This window comes from Micropterus dolomieu, linkage group LG20 (genome assembly GCF_021292245.1).
Source record: "Micropterus dolomieu isolate WLL.071019.BEF.003 ecotype Adirondacks linkage group LG20, ASM2129224v1, whole genome shotgun sequence".
Lineage (NCBI taxonomy): Eukaryota > Metazoa > Chordata > Actinopteri > Centrarchiformes > Centrarchidae > Micropterus > Micropterus dolomieu.
Window position 1 is genome coordinate 34,846,447 of NC_060169.1, and position 25,650 is coordinate 34,872,096.

The 25,650-nt window shown below is 40.7% G+C and overlaps 1 protein-coding gene and 1 long non-coding RNA gene across 3 annotated transcripts in view; one reads left to right on the top strand and one right to left on the bottom strand.

Annotated features, from left to right (window-relative positions):
- Window positions 1-2,783: 2,783 nt before the first annotated feature.
- Window positions 2,784-23,617, bottom strand: LOC123959030. 2 transcript variants are annotated; one of them, XR_006822202.1, is made up of 4 exons: window positions 22,850-23,617; window positions 22,605-22,691; window positions 5,847-5,923; window positions 2,784-5,240 (listed from the first exon to the last, which is right to left on the bottom strand). It is a non-coding gene; the product is annotated as an uncharacterized LOC123959030 (long non-coding RNA). The 2 variants fall into 2 exon arrangements; XR_006822201.1 differs by having other exon boundaries at window positions 2,784-5,923.
- tshz3b (teashirt zinc finger homeobox 3b) overlaps window positions 22,951-25,650 on the top strand; it is a 37,371-nt gene continuing 34,671 nt past the window's right edge. The window contains exons 1-2 of the mRNA XM_046032859.1: window positions 22,951-23,641; window positions 24,086-24,576. Of these exons, the coding sequence (XP_045888815.1) occupies window positions 24,537-24,576 (40 nt within the window). The 5' untranslated portion in view covers window positions 22,951-23,641; window positions 24,086-24,536. The remainder of the gene's footprint in view (window positions 23,642-24,085; window positions 24,577-25,650) is intronic.

Sequence of the window (25,650 nt, forward strand, 5' to 3'; positions counted from 1 at the left end):
GGAGAGGTTATGATGAGGATGGCATCATGGAGAGACACAGAGGAGACAAGCCCTGCTGCTGCCGCGGCGTGTGTGTGTGTGTGTGTGTGTGTGTGTGTTTGAGTAAGAAAGAGGGAGTGTGTGGAGAGATGTTCTCCATGTCACAGAATAGGTAGCAGGTTTTTCAGTGTAAAAAAGCAGATTTAGATTTTATTCATTTTCTTAAAACTGCAGCAAAGAAGCAAAATGGAGCTCCTTTCTGGTTCAAAGTTAGTTTTGACAGTATTATATAAGACTTTTTGGAATGTGGTATTTTTATACAATTTCAAAAGCACATATATCAATTATCACAATAATTTTTTAACAATAATCTTTTCTACCATTTCAACAGCCGGTGTCATAGTCAATCATTGAAAAGGGTAATAATGTGACACTGCTATGCTAAAATACCTACGTCCCTTAATAGGATCTGAGCCATCGAGATCCAACCTTAAGCTTCCATCTCGGCCCCTACCACTCATCTGAGTGCCGTAAAGCTGCCAGAGGAAACAATACTGCCTCTCTCCTCACCGCTGAGGTTAATGGCAAAAGGGGCTATGGCTGCCGGTGATATTGTTGGATAAATGATTATTGATTAGGTAAAGGTTGAGCTAATCATTAGGCTTCATCCATTTTACGGACTCTCTCCGTGACCTTTCTGCCTGGCCCTCTTGGATCACCAGGATTTCTTCATACGATGATTTGATCGCTTTGCAGATGGGCACAGGGGAGGAGGGGGGAGGAGAGGAGAGGAAAAGCAAAGGTACATTAGTGAAAGGGAGCTGTGAAGGAGCAATGGAGGAGATGAGGATGTGAGTGTGCTGAATGTGTATGTGTGCTGATACGGGTGATGTAGTCGCCGTTAAATACTCCACTAAACGTGCAGCATTTCATTTCCTTTGCAGACTTTCTTTGCAATTGTTTTTTTTTTCCATTTACAAAATACAGAATTGCCATTGAGTTGATGTCGTGAGTCATCTTAGATTTTAGAGAGAAGTTAAACCTGCGAGCTAAGACAAAAAAAAACAGTTTAAAGTTAAAAACATTTGCAAGTGGTTGAATTGCATCAATAAATTTTGGAATAAGATAACATTCCTTTGTTGCACCTAATTCCAATAATCCTGATTTGAATATATTGTATGTGTGCAGATGTAGGGTTTGTAAAGTTTGGAAAGCTGCTGGTATTACAAATATATATAAATCCAAAAAGTTTCAGCAGTTACATGAACAGTTTTATATTCCACAAACATACCTTTTTTTACCTTCAAATTAGGAATTATTTAAGCTCAACTCCATATTATTTAGTTATATGTGGCAGAAAGATGAATGCTCTTGATAATCCTTATATGAATGCACGGACTATATAAACAACCACTTAGGAATGACACAACCATAATGAATATTAAACATATATATAAAACATCTAGGCACTCACCTAGATGACCAGACATGGTATAGTTTTGTATGATGCCAAAAATCCTGATAAATGACATGAAACATAACATCCTGTAATATAATTAATAAATTGTATTCATGCCCTGAAATAAATCGGATGATTTGTATTCTGCAGTATGCCAGAGGTGCCAAAAACGGCCTTCTGTTTGATCAGAGGTTGAGAAATGTTTTTGCATTAAAATAATAATGGACCCAACAAAATGTATTCTTCGTGCAAACTCCTTGTCTGTTAAAAATGTTATGCATGCATTTCTCAGTATCATGTTGCTGCATGCCTTTAAATCCTTGGCTTGATGTGCTGTATGTATTCATTGCTTTCTTGACATGTCACATCTGTTTTGTTGTTTCAACATCAAAATAAGAAATTTTTATTATTAACATAGGTTAAACCTGTCAGTCACTTTTGTCTTCTGTTTCACCCTTCACAAACCCATAATAGTTGAACTCTAATCCACATATTTATCTGTAAATCCAAGTTCAAATTCATCTTTTAATCTGCCCCAGCCGCTTTTCAATTGCAGCATTTCTGAGTTACGGTGTTTTAAAGTGAGCTGAGTGTATAGGCTGAGCATTAGATACACTATAGGCAAAGTGAAAACACCCAATATGAAACATCCGTTCTGAAACCTTGACGTGGTGACAAGGAAATGCCTTGCTCCTAACAGCTCTATTTATTGAATTGTAGCAAATATTCCTGGCAGCGGGACTTTAACCAAACCCAGACTAGGGCTCACATCTGCACCCAATCAGTCGGGGAGAAAACCCCTCTGTTCATTCTCCGTTCCATTTACTCACCAAGCCCGGCACTGGGAAACAGAATGTTTATTTGAAGTAATACTTTACTCTGAACTACTGGATGGCAATACGTTAGCATTTACATTGCTGCGTGCAGAATCTGTTCTGGTGAAAAATGAAGAACATGATTTTTTTTCTCTTTCTCTCTTTTTCCTAAAATAAACCGGAAACTGCTGGTATGAATGTAAAACACATACATGTTGCCACTTTTTTCCCCTCCAGTTTGCTTGTGCGTGTGTCTTTCACCTTACTCAGCATGAACTGAAGCTGGTCTTAAACCTGACAAGCTTTGATTTTTGTGATGTAAGGATGTGCTACACATTTTTTAAATGTTTTACATGCATTTTACAATTTATTTAAGGCATCATTATTATAAATATATGATTCATGGTGTTTTGATGGTAACAAAACTGGGAGCAGTTTCTGAAAAAAACGACAACAACATCTCTGCACACAAGGGAAAAGAACTATAATGCATATTGCTGCGTGTAAAATACAGATAACACACTTGCATATAAAATCGTCATTTTTTTATTGACTTTTTTCCAATTCATAAAACTGCAGGACACAGTGAAATTGTATTCACTTCTTTGCTGCACATTTATGTTTGTTACCTATACAAGCTAACAAACTCCCTCATTTCTTTGACAGACAGGCCTGATGTTCAGTTCTGTAAGAACAAGACTTAACAGTGATAAGAACCATACAAGTCAGCAATGCAGCACAAAGGGGTATAACTTATACTGCAAACACAAACCCATACGTAAATGTTTATAGTTGTACAGTAAAATTATATACATACAGAATATGCACAAAGGCCTACACACACACACACACACACACAGTGAAAAAACACACATGTATGGATTTTAAATATGAAATTGCACATCCATCATGCAGTTCTGCACACACAACTGGGTAAGAAAATTATTAAAGAATTCAACAACTGGACAAATTGAATAAACACACATATGTATGTACACACTTAAAAGTATTTGTCTTGAGTGGGAGAGGAAATCAAACATAATTATGATGTTCTATTTGTGATCCAGATATTGAGATTTTCCCTTCTTAAATGGTAAAAATGACATGCAGAAAGGTTTTACTAGACAGGCACCCTAAAGGAAATATATAATAATAAATCCCAACCCCATTTTAAATGGAACCTCCTAATACAATAACTAATTTTCTGTTTGGAATTGTAAAGCAATAATTATAAATATAATCTTATTTGGTTTTAATATTTGATGCACCATTGATTTGAGGCATGTTAGCACATACACAGCTACACATTTTAAATAAATAAATAATAATGGATTAAAAAACTATGCAAAAAAGTGAATGTGGGATCGGTTTGATATAATGACTGTAGAGAGGAGCGCAACCTTATTGGCTGTTGAGGTATTTTCGTAAATAACCAAGATGGCTGCCGCTGATGTAGAACTATTTCTGTTGAATCCACTATCACATCAGTATTATATTTTCTATACATCTATACATTTCAAGTTTAATTTATCTACTATGTTACATCACGACTTTCATTGCTCTAATTCTTTGTATGTCTATCCAGTTGTGTCCGGAGGCATTTTGGTCTGCACCCGTTGAAATCGGAAATGAACTGAGAGGTTCCAGAGAATTAGTCTTTCACTATTGTTTTATATGTGTGTGTCTTTTTCTGCTCACAAATTAGCATCTACATTTTTGCCTGGACAACCTTGATAACCCAAGGCTGTCTGAATGTAGTTATCATTTTGAGTCTGCAGTAGTAGATAAGTTATAAGCAGCCACACATACTGTTTGCAGCACTTTAGAGTTGGCATCAGATCACTAAAATGTTTTAGCAATTATTTTGCTAGAAACCTTCATGTATTGGTTCATCTAAAAAAAATTTTATATCATGGAAAAGTTCAATTGTTTCTGTAATTTAATTCTAAAAGTGAACCTTTCATATATTCTAGATTCATTACTCATAAAGTGAAATGTTTCATGCCTTTTTTGTTTTAAGCTTGATGACTACAGCTTACAGCACGTGGGAATCAAAACTTGTAATAATCAAAATATTATAGAATTTTAGAATAAAGAATTTGTAACACAGAAATGTCGATCTGAGAATAAATCTAATCAGCTAATTAAAGCAAAACACCTGCCAAAGTTTCCTTAGCCTTTAATCTTTCAGTCTGGTTCAGTGCTGTTTAAATTAAGTTTTCCACGATTTTCGCATTTTTAGGATACACTTGTATCTGCATTTTAAAGATCTGTACTTAGCTATACATTGAGTTACTAACATAAAGAGGGACTCTTGCAAACAAACATTATAATGAGTTGTGTAACTGTCAAGAGTGCTGGATGTAAATTCAAATAAGCAAAGCGGTGTTAGCATGCCAACACATTAAACTAAGATTATAAATAAAGTAAACGTTAAACCCACTAAACATCAGCTTATCATTGTCATTGAGCATGTTGCCATGCTAGCATTAGCATACAGCATTTAGTCTGATAGAAGTCCAATAGAACCTTATAATTCTAAGGTCACAATGTAACAGAGTTACATTTAATTTGTTTATGTTTTAGATTCATAGCCCCACTCCAAGCAGCTGAGCTGGCACAGTGCTCAAAGTAGTATAAAACATACTGAGACTTGCTGATGATTCCAAGACAAAAAGATGTGATCTCATACTACAGAGGTTGATTTTTAGTCAGGATACTTTGTAGGTGAAAGCCAAATCATTTGCACTTCTTGTCACATGGCCATCTCTTTGCCAAGAAAAGAAATCCTTCACATTCTGCTCACCATCTGAATATCGTCACTCTCTCCTTCCCTCGCCCTCTGTCCTGTATTCCTTTCTCTCCCTCTTTTCCCCCTTCTGTTCTTCACCTCTTCTACCCCTGCCGTCTTTCATTTAAATATTTCATCCAGTTGTCTCGCGGCTTCTGCAGCTTGCCAAATGTCATCTAGATCCCAGGGCCCGACACTAAAGTGGAGCACGGAAGTCATTTTTAGAGGTGTGTGTGTAAGAAAGAGAGACAGAAAGAGAAAAGGAAAGGGGTGGGATGAGAAGGAGAGGCAGCTCAGCTGGGGTCTGAGACATCGAGTGGTGATAAGAAGTGAAAAGGTGGAGAAGACATGGGAGTGATAACTAATGTACTTCCTGTGTACTTCCTCTTCCCTCCTGTCAACCCCTCCCGCTGCAACACCCCCTCTCTACTTTAGCATAAAAGATAAAACTGATGTGCGATCGGTTGTGTGTGTGTGTGTGTGTGTGTGTGTGTGTGTGTGTGTCTGAATCTGGGGTTATCTGATGTGTGATGTAAAGGAGTTGATCTGTGTGTGAATGTGAATATGTTCCTTTATGTGTCTGTCGGACAAACTGATGGCTGATGTGGAGAAAGGTGTGTGTGTGTGTGTGTTAGACTAACTGATGGGTGAGTGCTGAGGGATGACATGGACAGATGGGAGAGCGAGGGACGAGAGATGAGTGAAACTTCTACTTAGTAAAGAGTGACGTGTTCACTCCGTTTAACAGATGAGTGTGATGCTTAGCACCTAAGTGTGTGTGTGTGCATATGGTCTCTCATACCCAGGTAGATTGTTGGTTCTAGTTGAGTTCAAATGCACTGGATCGTAACAAATGATCTTGCAGATGCCAGCACCGGCCTGCAAAACAAAGAAGAAGCAGAGAGAGCGAGAGATGAGATTGTGGCCACGAAGTACCAACGCGGGTTGTCCTTTTGTCCCCGCAGTAACACCGACTCTTGTAGTTTAGATCGTAGCAGTGAAAACACGACAAACACGGTTTGCCTTTTAACACATTTCTCCCTGCGTTGTCAGGTAGCTTTGCCCCCCTGACGTGCACCGCCTCCTGCTACAACCACATAAACCACGGTATAATACGTTCGGAGTGGTAAAATCACATCGACTGTACATCCTTATTTCCTGCAGAAAGGATTGCCTTTGTGTAAATGAAAGTCATGCTTCTGTCGCTACTGCGTGGGATGACAGGATGAGCTTGATGTGTTTTATAAACAGAGAAAAGATAGAGAGATGTTTAATCCAGTAATTATAAAAGGTTTAGCCATGGTGTCCACATGGCCACAGTTACTAATGAAGTACCTATTTATATGACCAATATTAGCAGTGTAAAACAGTGTGACATGCACACAAATGTTTTCACATGCTTTTAAAGTCTGTAATACAGAGCTGCGACTGATGATTTTGTTCTGTAAAATGATTTTTCAGGGTAATAAAAATACAACTAAATGCTTAGATAGAACCACGTCCTGAGCAATTATCAAATATGATGATTAACCCTTGGATAGCGTGGTGCAGTGTAGTGTTCACACTCGGTAACCACCGTGTCAAAGTGACCCAGGACATAATTGGTGACATTTTAATTCAAAACAGCAATTAAAATGTACATGTAAATATTCCTATTTTCTTTAAATTAGTAACAATAAACCTAACTGGAATGCAGATGATAATTAAAGTTCATTGGTGTTTTGTTTGCTCTGTAGGTGTTACCAGTGCCTTGGCATACTTATGAGCACCATCATATTGTTCCTACTATTATCAGCTGGAGGGAAAAAAATATCAGAGGCAGTTCTTCCCAGGGAGACCCCGCATCAAGTCCAACACCACCCAACAATTGTGTGGGAAGGTGTGTTTCTTTAGAAGAGGTTGTGAAAGCAATCCACCACCGTGCTGTGGCAATTACAAAATTGAACTTGAACAAACTCTCAAACTGGCCTGTTCAACACCAGAATAAAGAACATTAATTTGTTGGAATTTGTTTTACGTGTTTGTTTTTTCACAGAAAGAGAAATGCAGTTTCATAATGAAGAGCCAAATTCAGCATAATCCTTCTAAGAATTAAAAAGGATTTTAGGAAAAACTTTAACCATCCAAACCAGCTATTGATTTGGTTTCATTTGAGCATTACAACACCCGGAGAAAGCTTTACGCATTGGTGTATTTTTATAATGTATTAGCCCAATCAGGGCAAGACCCATCCAAGGGGTAATGAGATGACTACTGAAAAACAAATATAAAGATAGATTAACTTTCGTGTGAAATACCACATTGATTAAGTTTTAACATTCTTAAGGCCTCAACAAAATTGAATGTCACTCTTCGGTTCAACTGCTCACAACTAAAAAGACATGTGGCGAAGGTTTGCAAGTAGGGGTCACAAGCAAAATAGGTGGAGAGCCACTGTTCTATTAGCCTATATTTTGGCTTTTTGCAATTCCAGGCACTCAAGTCTATGTTTAAACATACAGTATACTCGAGTGCCTGGAATTCCCTATTTTCTCTCGTTTTATAAAATTACTTTTAAAAATGTTCATTAATTTGGAACATCATTTTTGTAAAATGAATATGATTAAGTTATTGTCCAGCCCGATCTGAAAATGTTTAATATGAAAAAGTAAAAGTTCTTAAAAATGTGAATGGGTTGGAATAGCACAGTAAATAAAATGTGTGCAATACTGAGTGCATCTTTGGTTTCACTTTCAGTATTTTTCTTGAGTGAAAAAGAATGACCACAACCAACCAGAAACAAGTTTTATGATTGTGATCTGTGTTAGAAATTACTGTAACTCCAGTCCTGATGACACTTTACATGAGGTGTTAGTTAAGAAACACACTGAAAAACAAATTAGTATGATCTGACATGTGGGCCAATGTGAGTACTAATAGAGAGAAAAAGGATCTACTATAAAAGTAGCTCTAAGTTGGATACAACACAGACAGAATTGGTCCACGCACACAGTATGATTTCATAATTTAATATTTCTTATGTTTTAATTCTTTTTCATTTGCCTCTCACACACACACACACACACACACACACACACACACACACACACACACACACACACACACACCCACTCACACACACACACACACACACACACACACGTATGACGCTTCTGTTCCGCTTGCCAGGCTGCTCACTGACCCTCCACATGTGTGTTTGACCTTTCAACTTTGTGCTTCCCCAAGGCCCTGCTCTCTGATGCACCTTTGTTCATCCAACCACACACACACACACACGCACACACTAATCCATCGTTTCAGTGTGTGGATTTAGCCTTGCGTTGCTGACTCCGGTCAGGCTTGTGGTCATCCACAGTAACAGATAAAAGGACATATCACTTCCTCAACCTAATACCACACGCGTGTGATGCTGGACACACACACACACACACACACACACACATACACACCAGGCACTGAGCTCCTGAGTCTCCAGCTTAGCACTTGATCCTCTCTCTTGACACTTCAGAGGGAAAGCCTTCACAAACTCCTTTGGACTACACACACACACACACACACACACGCGCGCGCGCTTAGACCCTTCCTGGAACATACATTACAGTGAGAGTGCAAAACCTCGGAGGTCTGTCCATGGTGATATGCTGGTCGGCATCAGTTTATCTCATCACTTGCACCGATGAAAATCCACATCTCAGCGTTTGAGGTGCCGGGACACATCGAGAAAATCATGCAAATAAACAAACAATCCTCCATGTCATTAAATATCCTAAAGCTAGGTATACTTGCTCTCTCCGCAGAAGGGGAAAATCATTTGAGCATACTGACCTCTACTCTGCCCTCCCCCAAGGTTGGGCAGATAGTTGGCTGTTTCAGCCCGTAGTGAAGCGCTAATTCAGGCAGACGGGGAGCGAGCGTGGAACAGACGTGGCTCCAACGTGGATGTCAAGTCAGCTAGCATCTTTGCAGGGCCTGAGGGCACCTGACCGCCAGTTTGTAAGGGAGAAACTGTGGCCCCTGCACCCCAGGGTGCCCACATTTAACACAGTATAATATCTACTGTTCGTGCAGAGGTATGGACAAGCATATGGATGATGGTTCAACGTGAGGTCAGTGTGACTTTATGTTGGGGGGTGGAGCGGTGGGTGGGTGGAGGTGGGGGTGTATGGACTGTGTATGCACTTAAATTGACATACACACAGTTCACATGCAATAAATGCTGAAGCCTCTTTTAACACACAGATGTTTCTCTTGTGGATTTATTGAATGTGGGATAGGGAGAGTTTTATACTGTAACTTTTACTATTTTTACTACTTTTACTATTATAAAAGATATTAACTCATTTGGTGTTTTAATGATGGTGTTGGAAAACACTGTCTAACACTGTCTAAATCTCCCATAGGTGACTGCAAAGGTTATAGCATTTGATTTTAATAATTTTCATGCTCACAGACCATTCATTGAAGCAGTGGAACCATCTGTATTAGCTGTTTCTCCACTCTTTTAGTCGGTTTTGGGTTGTCACCACATGTATGTTTTGCAGCAAAGGTTTTCAAAGTCTGACACTTTGAACCCCCCTTTAGCAATTTTCATTAGCTTCAATGCATCTTTCAGCCTTGATTTTTTCGATATTTGATCAAAACCACAATCTTTCCCAAACCTTAATACAGTTCTTTGAGTGGCCTAAACAAAAGCATAGCAACATGAATCATGCTTTAGTTGACATTGTAGGAAAAATATATATATATAAATTGGCAAACATTTTGCAGATAATGCCTGTGTGAACATTTTGCATTGGTTGTGAACAGGGTGCAGATATTTTTTTTTTAAACAAATATTTACTCATTATGCTGTAAACAGTAACAAACAATAAAAATGTTTTTGATAGTGCACATTACCTGTATATGAACATCATTTTTGGGATACACACACCTTAAACCACATCCTAAACCCTAACCCTAAATACTTGTAAAGTTTTTGAAACCCTCCAGATTTATTTCTACATCCCTAAATCCAAACTTTAAACCCTATTATAACCTATGACCAACACTAATTCAACACTCTACCCTGAACCTTATGAATATAAAATGATACAGACCCCCACAATACACACACTACACAAGTGTGAGCGCCTTCTTACACTGGTTAACATATGTATGTAGAATCACATGTCCCTTGTGTCACGTCAGGGCCTCTCACAAGTGAGACAGCATCAGCATTGTCACCGAGGACAAATGTGTGCTCATTTTCTCTCTCTCTTCCTCGATTTCACTTTGTCCATATCTCTCTACCACCATTAAATTAATCCGTCTCTCTTTCCATTTAGGGAGTATCCGATACAGGGTAGTGGTGGGGTGGACATGGGTGGCTTCAGCTAATAGCAGGGAGAATGTCACAGTAGGATATACTCCGGGTGCAGCTGAAGTAGCTTTGGGCTCAGCTCAGGCTGACGTGAGTCTTAGTGTGGAGAGGCTCCCACGCATTCGCTATACATTCTGAAATATACAGCGTGGTGTTTCTATATAGCCAGCAATATACAGTAGGCCTAATGTATAATAGTGAAGCTGCTAATGAAGAGCTAATTTTGGGCTGTTAATATTTTACCTCAAAAATAAAAAACATCTTTTTTATTTTAACATTACATTAACATTACAGATATTTGCATAAAATGCTATCTGACCCCTGAGTGTGTCTTAACCCAACTGCAGCACACATGGGTGCCGGAAGTCCAAGGGGCTTATTATGGAACTTCATGCAATGCAAACTCAGCTGGCTTTGTAAATTGGTAGGCTACGTATTCATGTGAAAATGTAAAGTGTCAGGTGTGACGACCGCTACACACACTTTTTACCCCCTCTAGTTTTGGAATCAATCGGACACTCATTCACATACTTGCACAGACCATGTTTGTGTCCTTAGTTTGCACTAACAAAGGATCTCACCTTCTCCCATCTACTTGGCTAATTACCAAACTAAGAGCCATTAATCAAAGTAGAAGCATTCCAACTCTAAACGGGGTTACAAATTCATTTGAGTACAGTGTGACAAAGTTTTGGTTGCTTTAGGTAATGCAGGTAGTGACTGATGCATTTTCTCATCTATGCTTAGCCTGTCTCTTTGTGCTCACTGCTGTGATTATTCACTACTACAAACCCACTTACTCAACTCAACCTGACTTGACTTGGCTGCTGCTAATACCAGCTCTTGTGCATTGAGAACTACTGACAGCATGCCAAAGAATACCAAAGAGAACAGTGACGGCAGCTGGGCTGACCATGTTGATCCCTCACTGGAGGCAGATCTGGACCTCTTCATCTTCTAAGTTGAAGTCGCTAAGGCTCTTTTCAGGTCGTGCCAAACATTATCAGTAAAGTAGCAGATCTTAAGAGACATTGCTTCACTGACCACACACACCAGTGTGCCAATCAGGTGGTTGCTGCACAAAATAACATCTCTCTGCTGTCCTCCACTGTCCTCCGCTGTCTCTGCCATGGCCATCAAACCCAGGGCTTTCTCCCCAGAGCTGGCTACTTCCTGACTCTCACCATGGCTCCTTGATGGGTTTGGACCGCTTCTTCAGACTGCCACAGAGCATCTGCATGAAGCAGGCTTCTGGAGCAAAGCCACACCTCAACCGCAAAAACGGCGAGCGCCCCAGCATGCACTTGCTCCGGTGCCACCTCCTCCTATGGCGCAACGTCCTCCTCTGCCGTGTGTGGCCACAAAGCTCTGCGCTGTCACAATAAAAGCCAGAGGCCAGCATCCTCTTGGGCCCGCCACTCAAACAACACCGCCAGTGGCAATGATGGGATGCACAGAATGTGTGTCTCAATCCAGCTGAGCAAACGAAACACAGCAGCTGTCTTTAGGGCTACCCACTTTCCTCTGAAGACCAGTTTCCTCTCAGTCAATCCACTTTTGCCCACGCTGAGCATTTTGTGGCTGTTTCCACACACACACACACACACACACACAGACATATGCCCCACACACAAAGTTTCAGGAGCAGGGATGAATCCCCTCCTCAAATGTACACTGCTGACCATAAACAATGATCACCCACCTTCCATCAGGTTGGTCTACATAAGGAGCCAAGCTGATGCTGGTGTGGCAGAATAACTTGCATTTGTACAGGCACAGCTTTATTTCCAAAATCAGCAACATTGATCATTAGTGCTTTATTTTGATTTGCTGATAGCTGTTCCTTCATGCAAATTGTCAATAATGCGTCAAGTTACATCTTGTTCGGGTGTCCATCTCCTCATATCTCCTGTATTTTGTATTTTGAAATTAAATGCTGTTATTAATGTAATATGGCAGGAGTAGCACCAGGTTTTCTTTCACTAATTTTGCCTGAGGTAAAAATGTGTATAGCCAGAGATGTCAATAAGACTACCCTTCACACACACTCTTATCACTTCTGATTTATTATTTATATACTAGTCTTCATTCCTTTAGCTTTCACATAATTTTCTCTTTTGATTTGCTTGTAATTAAGCTCTCTCTGTCTCTCTCTACTGTCTTTCTTTCTTCCTAGAAGTGATATGTGTGTCAAAACGAGAAAGTAAGGATAGTTGGGAGAGGCCCTACCAACCTTACAAACATGATTAATGGAAGTAGCCATTCCAATTTAAGAGGCTGATTAATGCAATAGATACATCACAGCATGGAGTAGACCATTTCTCTATGTCTCTCTGTCTCTGTTCATGACAGGAAAGAGACAGAGCATGGTATTATTGGGTTATGGCAGAATATGCTTATAATAAATCTTTGTGGACAGAATTGTTTTTTATTTTAAAGGCCTAATGCTGTGTTCACACCCACTGCAAAGAGAATTTTCACCTGACTCGCAAATATTTGCCCTTTTATGATATTTCATTCAAATTAAAGGATTATGACTACATTGTGATGCCAAGTCGTAAAAACTCTGAATTTATGCTTTGTCAAGTCTGTCCGCAAGATTGCAAAGCAAATAACTTTTAAAACAGTTGTTTTCTATGTGGCGTTTACATAGATCGATCAGTGCTATGCTATGCTAAGTTGGTTCTGACTAAAATCAGCACTCACCAGAGACTCCATTCCCTTCACTCTCTCTTCTTTCCCCCTCTCCTCTCTGTACATTCACAAAGTAAAGTACACCTCCAGTCAGCCGTCAACATGGATGAAGACAGACTAATTACAGAACATTATAACACCAGACAGAGGAAGTCGGCATCTCTGCAGCTCGCTGCTGCAGACAGGTGGGAGACGCGTGAGTGAAGAGGAATACCCTTTTTAATCCCAAAATTCCTAAAGTTAAAAAAACGAATATCTGAGCTTTCCTCCCACTGATAAATGCTCCGGATCAGAGCAGAATCTGGCGTGACTCCGAGTGTGACTCCAGAAACTCTGGTTCTGCCCTGGCTGTCTCCTTCACAGCTCCCCGTCACTTAGGAGCTGTCTGTCGGGGAGCAGTTGCTCTAAACCTCGCCCTTCCACACAACACTCTGTGCTACATGCAGATATTCCATTCAAGTTGAATATTTTCAACTTCATGAATGACATGTCACAATATGCAAAATTCGTGTCATTCGCGTGAAATTAGCTTAGTTTTCTCTGTGCACAAACCATAACTCTAATTTTTGCACTTTAAGTTAATTAGTTCAGTCTTTGTCTTTATGCTGATGATACACCCGTTTGTATACCTTGTAAAGTGCTCCAGTGAGGAATCTCAATTTGGAAATTAAGAAATTATTTATGAATGACTTTAAATTAATTGAGCTAACAATTTTCATTCCAGCCAACTATTCTGAAAAAAACAAGCAAGCTAACAAAACAATAAAAAATATTTCCAGGATTTACTTTTGGAAAAAATTACAATGTGTCATCTTTTGACTTGTGTGTGTGTGTTATATGTCAACACAAGTTCATGTTAATAATATATTTTCAATATAACATGTATGTCACCCCAAACACGATTTGCAGACATGACACATACTTTTAAACACAACATTTTACAACATATCTACCCAGGACCCATTTTTGACAAAAATGTTATGAAACTGTATGTCTAAATTGGCAATCAGCCATCCAAACAAACGTGTGACTGAAATTACACATGAGCTTGGCTTGTCAACTAAGACAACATTTACCTGTAATTTGCTTACTCTATTTGGAATCCATTTTATGAAATAGCTGGTCTGTCCCTAAAGGAGGAAACTTGTTTGATTATGCTTTTTTTTATTGTCAACAAATCCCAAGACAAGACCAAAACCAACAATCAACTGATCCTCCTAAAAGGTATTGCCTGTGTAGCCAAACCTTGATTTAGTGTTCTTTTATTTGGTTGTGTTGTCTGTATTTGCAATGCGTCTATGTATTTGAAGGTGTTTTCAGATTTTGCAGTGCGTTTCTGTATTTGGATGTTTTTTATGTTTTTGCAACACATTCTCATTCCCGACTCGTCACACATTGACACTTGGTCAAGGTCCTTTGGCGTTGATTTTTAACGCCCTGGGTACCCTTTTAGCGGTATTTTTAGACGCTTATGGCTCTGCGGTCAAGTTAGCAACGCTTAGCAACAACAAATATGCAACATCCGGTAAAGTTAGCAACAATAAATATGCAACGTCTGATTAGACTTTCAAAATAAAATGCTAGAGATTCGAAACATCGCCATTTTGAAACGGCACGATATTAAAGTCATGGAATGTTGCAATTTGGTTAGGTTTAGGCAACAAAACTACTTGGTTAAGGTTAGGAAACGATCATGGTTTTGGTTAAAATATCTACGTACGTCATTTAACACGGAAGTTAACTAACGCCACTTGCGAAACTTACACAATTTACTCAACTTAAATAAAAATATATAATGTTCACTTTTTGTTTCACACGGGACACGAAGTCTGGGTTCTGGCCCTCCTTCCATACATCCATCCCAACCACCTCCTTACTCAGTCTTTTGTGTTAAATGTCTAATGCCCTACCTTTACCGTCAAAACCTGACTCTACAGGGCTTCCCACACTGCGTTGAACTATGACACTATAGTGATCCCCAGTGCGTTATCAACTGACACTGATGGGCCTTGACCCTGAGTTCATATGTGACGAGTCAGGGAGTAAGAACGGGTTGGTTTCTGCACCGCATGTCCGTGTTTGGTTGTATTTTTAGTTTCTGTATTTGCAGCTTGCTGACTAAATCCTGCACACATATTGTTAAAATGATGAAGATGTTTTATTGATGTCTTATTTTGCTTGTGTTTTGTCTATATACAGTACATGTGTTTTCATAAGTTGCAGTGCGTTGTGCTCCCAGGTCCACCTTAGATTCCTGTACTCTTGCAACATAGTGCTTTCAATAAATTAGATAAAGAAAAACAGGTAACTGCTCTTTTTTTATTTAAAGAGGAACTCCCTGGGGCTCTTAAAGGAGCCCCGGTGGTCACTGAACCTGACTTTGAGAAACCACTATTTTCGAGCTGTGTAACCAATGAAGTACAGTAATGGAGTGTAGTGGCCTGAAGTGTAGCTATGAAGTCTTCCCTAATGACTCTAGCACATGTGTGTCTGGCTTTCAGCCCTCTCATTAACGTCACTGGACACTGTATACTCTGTGGCTGTGTGTGTGCGTGTTTGTGTATGTGTGTGTGTGTGTGTTTGTGTATGTGTGTGTGTGTCTGTAAAAGAGAGAGGGAAGGAGAGAGCTGTTTGCCAATATAGCAAGGCTTAGAGTGCTCCGGTGATCTCATCTCCGCTTAAGTTAGTGTGTGTTTGTGTGTATTCATGCGTACACCTACACAACTTACTGTATGCTACATGTAGAAAAGTACACTTCATGCACAGGTGAGGGATATCTTTCATTCTCAAGCTACTGGAAGAACGCAATTTGTGTCCGCTCCTTTAATCGAAGATACCTTCCCTTTTCTTCTTTTTTCACTAAGGAGTAAATGTTAAGGAAATGTTTCTATTTCATTTTTGTTTCAGTTACAGATGTTACAGATGTACAATTCTGGTTTATGAATAAGCGAGACCTGTGTGTGTGTGTGTGTGTGTGTGTGTGTGTTTGTGTGTGGTAAACAGGGTGGTTTGCTCTGTGGAAGAAGGAATTTCCCCCAGCAGTCCCCATCAGTAATAGTGCCTGTAATGAGCTGCAGCTGTCAGCCTGGTTTCCGCACACACATGCACACAAAACACACACATGCACACAGTAAGGAGGAAGCAGTGACTCACTCAGCAGTGTGCCGTCACACTGTACGCTGATAAACAGTGTAACTCATCAGACTTGCATCAGACACTAGACACAAACATTTCCTCAGAAATACCTAGTCCTTCTAAAAATATCTGAGCCTGTGAATTTACTTTACAGTTTATGACTTGTTGTATTACTAAGAACACAATGTGTGCTGTCCCCATAAACATACAGTGAAAAATATATGTTTGTATCCTGGCTGTTCAGCTATCTCTTTGTATATGTAAAATAGATAAAAAATCGTGGGTGTATTGATATCAGCAAAAATGTGCATAGTTGCAGTGCAATTTATTAATTTCTTACCCTTCCTCATCTAACAGTGCAGATTAGGAAATCTGAAGGTGCTCTCATTGCCATTGCACTGCATTTTTACCCTCACTTTGGGGTCCTGGGCAAAAAGCTCAAATAGCTCAAAAGACATACTTAACATTGTTTTATCAGTTAGATGACTTAAAGAACTGCTTATAAACATGATTTTGAACTGATGCTCTTCTAGCAAAAATGACACGTTACTTCTGATTGGGTCTCAGATACCCCAGCTGTAAATCAATTAATAATAAATTAATACATTTTCAAATGCTCTATATCTGTGATCGGTATTGACAGTGGTTTTTATGCAGGACTACCCCTTCAAAATCTCAATTAATGCATGCATAACCCATGTAACACATGAAACATTTCCTTTTTTGGTGTAATAAGAATGTGTCATGGTCAATTTCAGTACTTTGTCGCCTTCATAAAATGTGAAAGTTCAGTTTGTGTCAAAAGGAAGCCAAAAAAAAAGGTTCATGTTGAAATTATTGTTAATTAGTTTTACAATTACAGCAATTGGGACTGTGGGATCTCAAACAATGAATATGTAAAAACCAGTTTCAATGAAACACAACAGTTAACAGTAAAAACTGACTTTGTTTCCACACCGGACTGAGTCTGTTTTTATCACATTCATCACACATTTATAATATTGTATTATTTTATTGCAATTTTGTCTTAGGTAGTAGTTGCAAAGATGTTCTTTGTAACTACTACTTAATATCTATAAAGATATAAATTTTTAGCTACTAATTCAGGTATGCTTATAAAGCATCAGTCAGGACTCTGACACAATAGGCTTCCCAGCAAGTCATTCTACTAATTTGAGTTTTTCCCCTTAAAACGAAAATCACAACCAGTAACCCACAAAATAAAGTGGAAAATAATTAAAGTAGCACGTCATACCAGCCTAGATGAGCTGTAGCTTTGTGTTTTGACTGGCCCGGCCCTCTGTGACCTCTGCCAATTTTTTATCTCATTTCACTCTAACTTTGTAGATCAGACTTTAATTTTGAAGCGTGGACCACGGGACAGTGATGAATAGGCTACATGAAGGAGGGCTTAAATTACCCCTCTCCCTAGTGGCAACACAGGGAGAGGTGTGTGTGTGTGTGTGTGTGTGTGTGGTGACCTAGTAACAGCAGACAGAGAAAGAAAGAGGGCTGGTCAGCACTTGCCCTCTCAACCCTGCTAGCTCCGCAGCACACCCAACAAGGCAGGAGGGAGGGAGGACACTGGGGAGGGTGAGAGAGGAAAAGACAGAGAGAGAGGGAGAGAGCATCCACTCAATCTTTTTCAGCTTCTCTTGTCAATGCCTTGTTTTTGGTGGGAGTTTGTAACTTTTAAGGTTATTTTAGGAGAGTCTAACTCTGGCCTGCTTTTTTTCTGTCTCTTTCCATGCAAATAGGTGCCTGTTCTTGTTTTGTGAGTACCACCACCAGCCTTCTGTGTCAGGGACAAGGAGTTTTGGAGGTAATTCTGATATCGACTAAACCTTAACACTACATAATAAAACAGTCTGTCTCAAATTGAGGAGGGAAAGGCAGGAGGGTTTGGCCAACAGCCATAGGCTTGGCCTAAGGCTGAGGGGAAGAAAATCAAAAACATCGTGACAAAAAGCAGATTTGTGGGAGGAAAAAAAAAACTTATAAAACTAATAGAGGCTTGTAGACTTCTCCTTTCAGCCAGCCCACCTTAATAGAGAGATTATTTCTTTTTTTCCAATAACAATCTACAAGAATTTCTTTTGAATCATGTGGCATTTTCTGGATACTGAAGGAGTGGCACTTTACTACTTAAATGTATTTTTCCTTTTTTAGCTAAATGTTTTTAAGAAGTTTTCAAATGTGTGTGTGTGTGGTGGGGGAGTGGGTGGGTCTTTTTAGACTCAATATCAGCATCAACTACATACTGCTTCATCACTTTTCATGTATTTATTAGTCACGCTTATCGTCCTCAAATGTTCGAGTCATGCGGTGGACAGACTACAGAATATGGAATAGTTTAGGGTTTAAGGAACACGCATTAGATCATATTATTTCTCTCTATTTTAATTTCCGTTTTTTTCCCAAGCTGCTCTGCGGACTGTCCTTCCCCCTGGCTCTTGATCCAGTCTACTATACACCAGTGTGCCGTGAAGCCCGTGCGCCACGCCGCCTCTCCGAGCCAACGTGATCATCGTAGATGAAGAAACAGGAAAAGAACAATGAGTAAATCACGGGTGGTGCAGATTGGTGGAGCTCAGGGATATATCGCAGTAGTTGTGCTCTAAACCTACCCGTGTTTGTACTTATCCGAACGCATCTATTTGTGTTTTGAGAAGGGGGCAGAATTTCCATAAACCTAATCTGGACTGTGACAAAGCCCCTGTAGCTAAAATAATATGAGACTGGGACTTTAAAACTCGCATTTACTGCTTATTTTAATGTGAGTAAAGTGTAGGAATGAAACCTAAAAAGATGTCTTTCTGATGACACATCCATCTGATAAATTACATTTAGTAGGTCACCAAAATACCATCTTAAAAAAGCACTGTGTCCGTGCGTAGATGCGTCTCTACGTAACTTCAGTCAATTTTGACTTCATCTCGGCTGCACATTAACAACAATAATAAAACTACCTGATCGAATGAGTGCCAAACCAGTGCCATATCGTGCGTCCGTGGAGAGGCTTCTGGAGCTTCGACCTGTGCGTAAAGAGAGCAGCGGTAGAGGCGAGGTCCCGATCCCCCCACTACAGTCCCCCTTCACCACACACACACCACCCGGAATACTGAGGAAGCAGCGGCATGAATTAGTGACCTGTGTGCGTAAAACAGCGGTTTCACATAAACACACACACACACACTAGATGGTAAGGACTTTGGTTTAAAGTATGTGCACGTGCTCACACTGAAGCTCTGCTTCTCTCTTTAATTGTTGGTGGAGTCACTATTATACTTGTCTGTAATTAATTTCCTCACTTGTATAGCTGAGTCTTTGGCTCAAACACTCAAATATGAGTCATCCACGCCGCTGTCTAATATTTCTATGCGAGTCTGCCTTTATAGAATCCGCGTCCTATAATTTCAGCGAACTCTTAATAGCTATGTCACCGCAGATTCATTTCGCTCTATGATGCATATTGTTGTTAGAGTGAAGAAGTAAACCTGTTCATATCGTCAGTGAAACCTGAGAATCGCAACTGCGAACAAACAAAGGCGAGAGTGTTCAATTAACTTAGTTTTAATATCAATGAGAACATAAAAACGCACCAGGCATATACTACAACATGTATCCTATCAGTCAATTGGCAACAATGAAAAATATCTGCATTTACTTTATGATACAGTCGTTTTCTTGTGTGGTACAAGCAGGGCACTAATTACATAGTGTACATCATGTAGTTTATTTAAAACATTACCATTGTCCTTAAACATTGAAAAAGGGGAAAGAAACGTTTTGGTCGAAAACATAAAGTTTTGTTCTCTTTCAAGATAATCTAAAAGTAATAAATAGAATTTACCTATGAGGGAATACTTCAGCGGGGTTACCAGATACACAAGAAACTGCATAATCTGACCCAGAATTATACGGCAAGTCTCCTAAACTACACACCCCGAACAGTATGATATATTGATGAGTTCCGGTAACATTAACAGTTTTTATTCAATGACGCACTGCTCTAACTGCTATGGAACATATTGGATTTCTTTTTGTAACACATGTCAGTGTTTTTGTCAGTAATTTAGACACAGTGCAGCTTTAAATAAATCGTTTTCACAACAATTAAATGTTTTGGAAAGTTTTATGTAAACGTTTTAATATCATGAATCAGAGATGAATGATCAGTGTGCCTCTGATTATGTTAGCCCCCCTCCCCCCCGTCCTCCGCCCCACCCACTCACCCACACACACACACGCACGCACACACACACACACACACACACACACACGATGCATATCGTTAAAGATTCATAAGTAAAGTTTTTAAGAGCTGACTTTATTTCAAACCTAAGAAGTATATATTATAATTATTACGGTTAAAACAAACAGTATTACTTCGTTTCTGTTTCGTAGAAACAATGATTACTGAAAATTTCCTAGTGAAAAAAATGACTTGGTGAAATAGTAATCAAATGGGAAATAATAGCCATGTCAATAAAACACACCGATATGGCACTGACAAAAATGCATTTACTGGCTTTGTATTAGTTATATATAATACCCGTACTGCTGTTTACACGAGTCATATTTGTACAATAGTCTTAACAGTACTTTGGCGTCCTAATTTTATTTCACATATCGATGGCTGAAAATAATACAGCTTTTAAAACTACGCAGCTACCACAGTTTTATATTTACCCATAAGCGCAAGTTAAAAGACAAACTTTGCCCAAAAGGCGCATCTTGAATACACTCTCTCCAAACACATCTGGCACACAACGATCTGATAGGTTCCCCTAACTAAACCAGTTCACCGCCACAGTGGTCATCTTTAGGACCTACATCCGTGGTGCATACCAGACACTGTCTAAAGCTCTATGCTGTAAGATTACACGACTTTAAAGGGGTGAAAGAATCAGTTTGTGATAATAAATGAGATTTTTGTATTTAAGTGTTTGGCAACGGTACAAATCAAAGCACCTCTCTCTCTCTCTCTCTCTCTCTCTCTCTCTCTCTCTCTCTCTCTCTCTCCCCCCTCTTTTTCTCTCCCTCCCTCCCTCCCCGTCCCAGACATAGTCCTATAAGGCAGACATAGTGGGCCATGTCTATGTTCAGAACACTTTAAACCAAGCTGACACTGGATTTGTTTTATTTTTTTTAAAGAGCAGAGATAGTCTAAAAATGTCCAGGTGTGCTGAATAAAACAAAGTAAAATACAAAACATGGTAGGCCAACTAAAATAATATTTCATTAAAGTGGTTAAGAAAATGTAAGAAAAATAGTATGGGGTAGGTTAAGTCTGACACATTTTAGATTTTAGGCATGTTAACTAATACATGTTTTAGACCCACTTTTAGATGTATAGAAGTTGGGAAGCGACCTGTCAATTTCATTTAATTAATTACAAAAAAATACGAGATTTGCTGCTGACAACAACACAAAGTTCACATTTGTTTTTGCACCTTAGTAGATAAATATCCGGTTTATTAAGAATACATGTTGCATGCACTCCCTCATAAACATAGTTATATTGCAAGCAAATTAAATGTTTCACCCAAGCGCAATAAAAGCACATAAATCCCCGCTGAACCTGGAATGCAATATTTTGAAATGGTTTATGCTGAGGAAGTAAAAGTATTTCCATGTCTCAAAATTCAGCAACTTTGTATTTTCTGTTTTTTGTAGATATCTGGGAGGGAAAACAAAAATGCTGGCGCCCCGAGAAGCAAAAAACACACGGACTCCCATTTGGGAGGGGAAATGCCAAACAACGCAGTGCGCTCGCTCCCTCGGCTTTTAAGAAAGTGGACTGTGTCAATCAGACAGAGGAGAGAGCTCTCCATCGCCCGCGAGCGAGCGCGCGCGCGCTTTGTGTGTGTTTGCTTGTGTGAATGAGTGTTATGTTTGAGTGTACACTGTGGGGTGGGAGGGGGTATTGTAGTATCGCAAGGAAGGTGCGCACGGCAGCTGTGTGTGCGTGAGTGTGAGAGAGTGTGTGTGTGTGTGTGTGTGTGTGTGTGACACTGATGGATGCGCCAATGGAAAGACGGACAGATGCTTGGGCGGATCTAACGGCATGCAGTGGTGGAGCGGCACACATAGTCGCGGCGAGATTAGGGCGAAAACATCCTCGATCAGCGGAGAGTCACCAATCACCAATCCTTCCACCGAGCCGGGAGAACGGAGGAGGAACGGACACACTCCCCGGTTTACCAGAGGAGCGACACGGGGAGAAAGGCTGAGGAGATCTGATTCCCTCGGCGGATCCCACGAAGAAAGCTGTTTCTCCGGCTATTGACGAGCGACTAGGCGCAGCAGCACCACATCTGGCGCAGAGGAAGAGAGGAGGAGAGAGAAAAAGAGCCTTTGGCAACTCACCCATATTGCTCTTCCATTCCCCTCTTCAAGAATCCTTTATCCTTTGTTTCACCGCCGTGAAGCCACGCGTCCCACCCCGAGGATTGCCTGAAAAATACAGGATAATATTTTTAGCCACTTCACCAACTCAGTTGAATCCAAAAACTTTTATGCCTCACTGAAACACTGGGAGAAAAAGGAGAAACTGCCTCTCCAGAAAACATTTGAATAACCTACATCTCAACTAAGGAGGATTTTGAGCTTACCTGTGAAGAAAAACATTACTTTATTCCAGTCAGTGCCAACAACAGGGACAGCGCTTAGTGAGGGTTTTGCGCCTCTCCGGTCACTTGAGGCGCAGGAAGGAGAGCGGAGCGCAGTGTTGGGAGACGCGTCTGATTCGCTGCGTGGCTGATTTAAATAGCTCCTATCAAGCCACGTAACGAAAAAAAGGGAGAAAAGTACCATCAGCGGCCAACAAAGTGTTTGGCAGTAGGCGCTAGAGCTCGGTTGATCCGTGCGCTCCAGCCAGCCTGCATGCATGGGAGCAGCCTAAGCCCGTCCCCTCCTCCTCATGTACATTACAACAAGGGAGACCCAATCAAGCACGTATCTCATCGATTCACGCACACACAGACACACACGCGCAGTTACAGTAACACGCGCTCACACACGCGCGCGCGCACACACACATACACACTGACTGTGTGACTTGTCCTCAGCGGATTTTTCAAAGCGCTCTCGGACAAAATATCGTAGCCGCGCCAGGCAGGGCAGCGTGTGGGCGACCAGTCCCGGTCGTCACCTCCTCTTCTTCCTCCTCCTCCTTCTTTTTTTTTTCTCCTACGCTGTCGGTCCCGAGAATAACAAACTGAAAAAGCTGCATGTGGCTTTTTTTTGCTCACCACCAACAGGACTTGCCAGAGGCGAATGGATTTCTATGAAATGGTTTCAGGCACGTTTCAGCTGCTCCACCTCTTGGCTTTGAATAGTGCGTGATTACCGGGAGGGAAAAGCGAAAACCTCATGGACAGCGCGACTGAGGATCAGCCCGTAAAGTAAGTATAAATTTCCGTTCAGATCACGCTTGCCAGCCTGTGTTTGCGCGTGAATGATATTGTAGGTGTGTTTTTGTTAGGCTATCATGTGTCTGCATGTCTGCGCCTCTCTTTAGATCCATCAGCAACATGACTGACATTACGCACATTTCAAACCATAACCAAAAAGCTTCTGATTAACCTGCTCGTTTGGAATAAACGAGGCTGGAATAAGGCAGAATGACAGAAAGAGAGTGAGAGGGGTAAGAGAGGCAGGGAGAGAGGGGGAGATAGAGAGAGAGAGCGAGAGAGAGAGAGAGACAAGGAGCTACGTGACGCCTATCAGCGGCGGAGAGGTTGAACCGTAGAGGAGGCGCAGGGCTTCAGTTGTGTCAGCTCCTGATGTGTTGTCCCCTTGTTTGCGGACTTTTGACTGACGCGATCATTTGGTTTTGTTCCTTCAAGCTTGCCTGTTGCAGCATCAGACGCCAAGTAAAGAGGATCACAAGGAGGCACGAGGCGCTTTTTTAAACATCCCTTCTCTGTTTTTCTACCGCGGAGCCCCCTCTGTTCCTGCTCCCAACGCGTCCATCCAAGTCGGACCGGGCGAGAGAGCGACCGAGCGACGGACAGAGAGAGTAGCCAACCGCGGGAGTTACACTGAACCCCCACCCCCCACCCCTTTCTCTTTTTTACTATCTACGAATCTACTGGCTCTTCATCCTCTGATTTTTTTTGTGTGTGTTCGAAAACTGCACACCCTCCCCTCCACACACACACCCACCCCGATCTATGTGGGTGCCCTGAGAGCGCACCCAGGGGGGGGAAACTGTGTATCAAAGCTCCGCGGATCCCCCAGGCAGCCTCGGATCACCGGGGCCAGAGAAGAACTCCCTGCCGGGCCCCCGAAGCTGACATGCCGCGGAGGAAGCAGCAAGCGCCTCGGCGCGCCGCAGGTACGCACTGGCTTTGATTTGCATGCAATTTACCCCTCTCTCTCCTTCTTTCTCTCCCCTCTCCATCTGTGCCCCCCCTCCTCCCACCGCCCCCATTCAGTTTCTTTTCATTGATATTTCCCTCACCCACATAGTAACATTAATGCAACTGCAACAACATCTTTTGTTGTGGACTGTAAACTAACAAGCAAAGGGAAAACCTCCAGCACTCTGCACAATACTTTATATACACAGCTACAGAGCCCTCAATACAACTTTTGCCATCTCATACTAGACATGTAATATGTATTATAATCAGCAATATCAACCATTAGGCCTATACCTTTGGTATACCACCTTATCAGGTATTTTTTTCTAATTCCAAAAATCCTTAACTCCACATTTAATTTTAAGTACAATTAGTAAACACCACAAAGGTCCTTGTTTTGTGGTCTGTAGTCTGGCTGAAACAATTTAATTTATTAAAGATTTATCTCTAATCTCTAATCGTTTGAGGCACTTCTCAAGCCAAAATGTCCAACATTTGTAGTAGCCAGCCGCTTTTATGTCCTTTTCACAATATAGCACAACAACAACATACTACTAAACAAGTGTTTTCTGCTGTCCTCTTTTGTATATCACTGCAAATTGAATGTCTCTAGAATTTTAACTGCTGGTTGGACAAAGCAAGACATTTAAAGAGCCTCTGAAAAACTGTGCTGGGAATGTTTTTACAATTTTCTGATGTTTTGTAGACACAATGATCAATAAAGGAAATAATACTCATATCAGTTGATACTGCAAAATAATTATTAGTCTGTTGATTATTAGTATTTTTCATACGTATGTCATGAAAAACCAGGGTGGGTATGTACAGGTGTGACCCCGAAGTTGGAGCAATCATCCTTTAGCCGCTCAAAAAGGGTCACAGGTCAGCCTCGGTGTAAAGACTGTCAGTGTGAAAAGCGTGTTTTGTTCTCCTCTCTTATTCATTTGTCTCTCCTAGCCTCAGAGAACTTTGTCTTTCATATGTCTCTCTCTACATCTTTTTACTCCTTTGCGGTGCTCCTTCTCTTCCTACTGCTCTACTTGTAG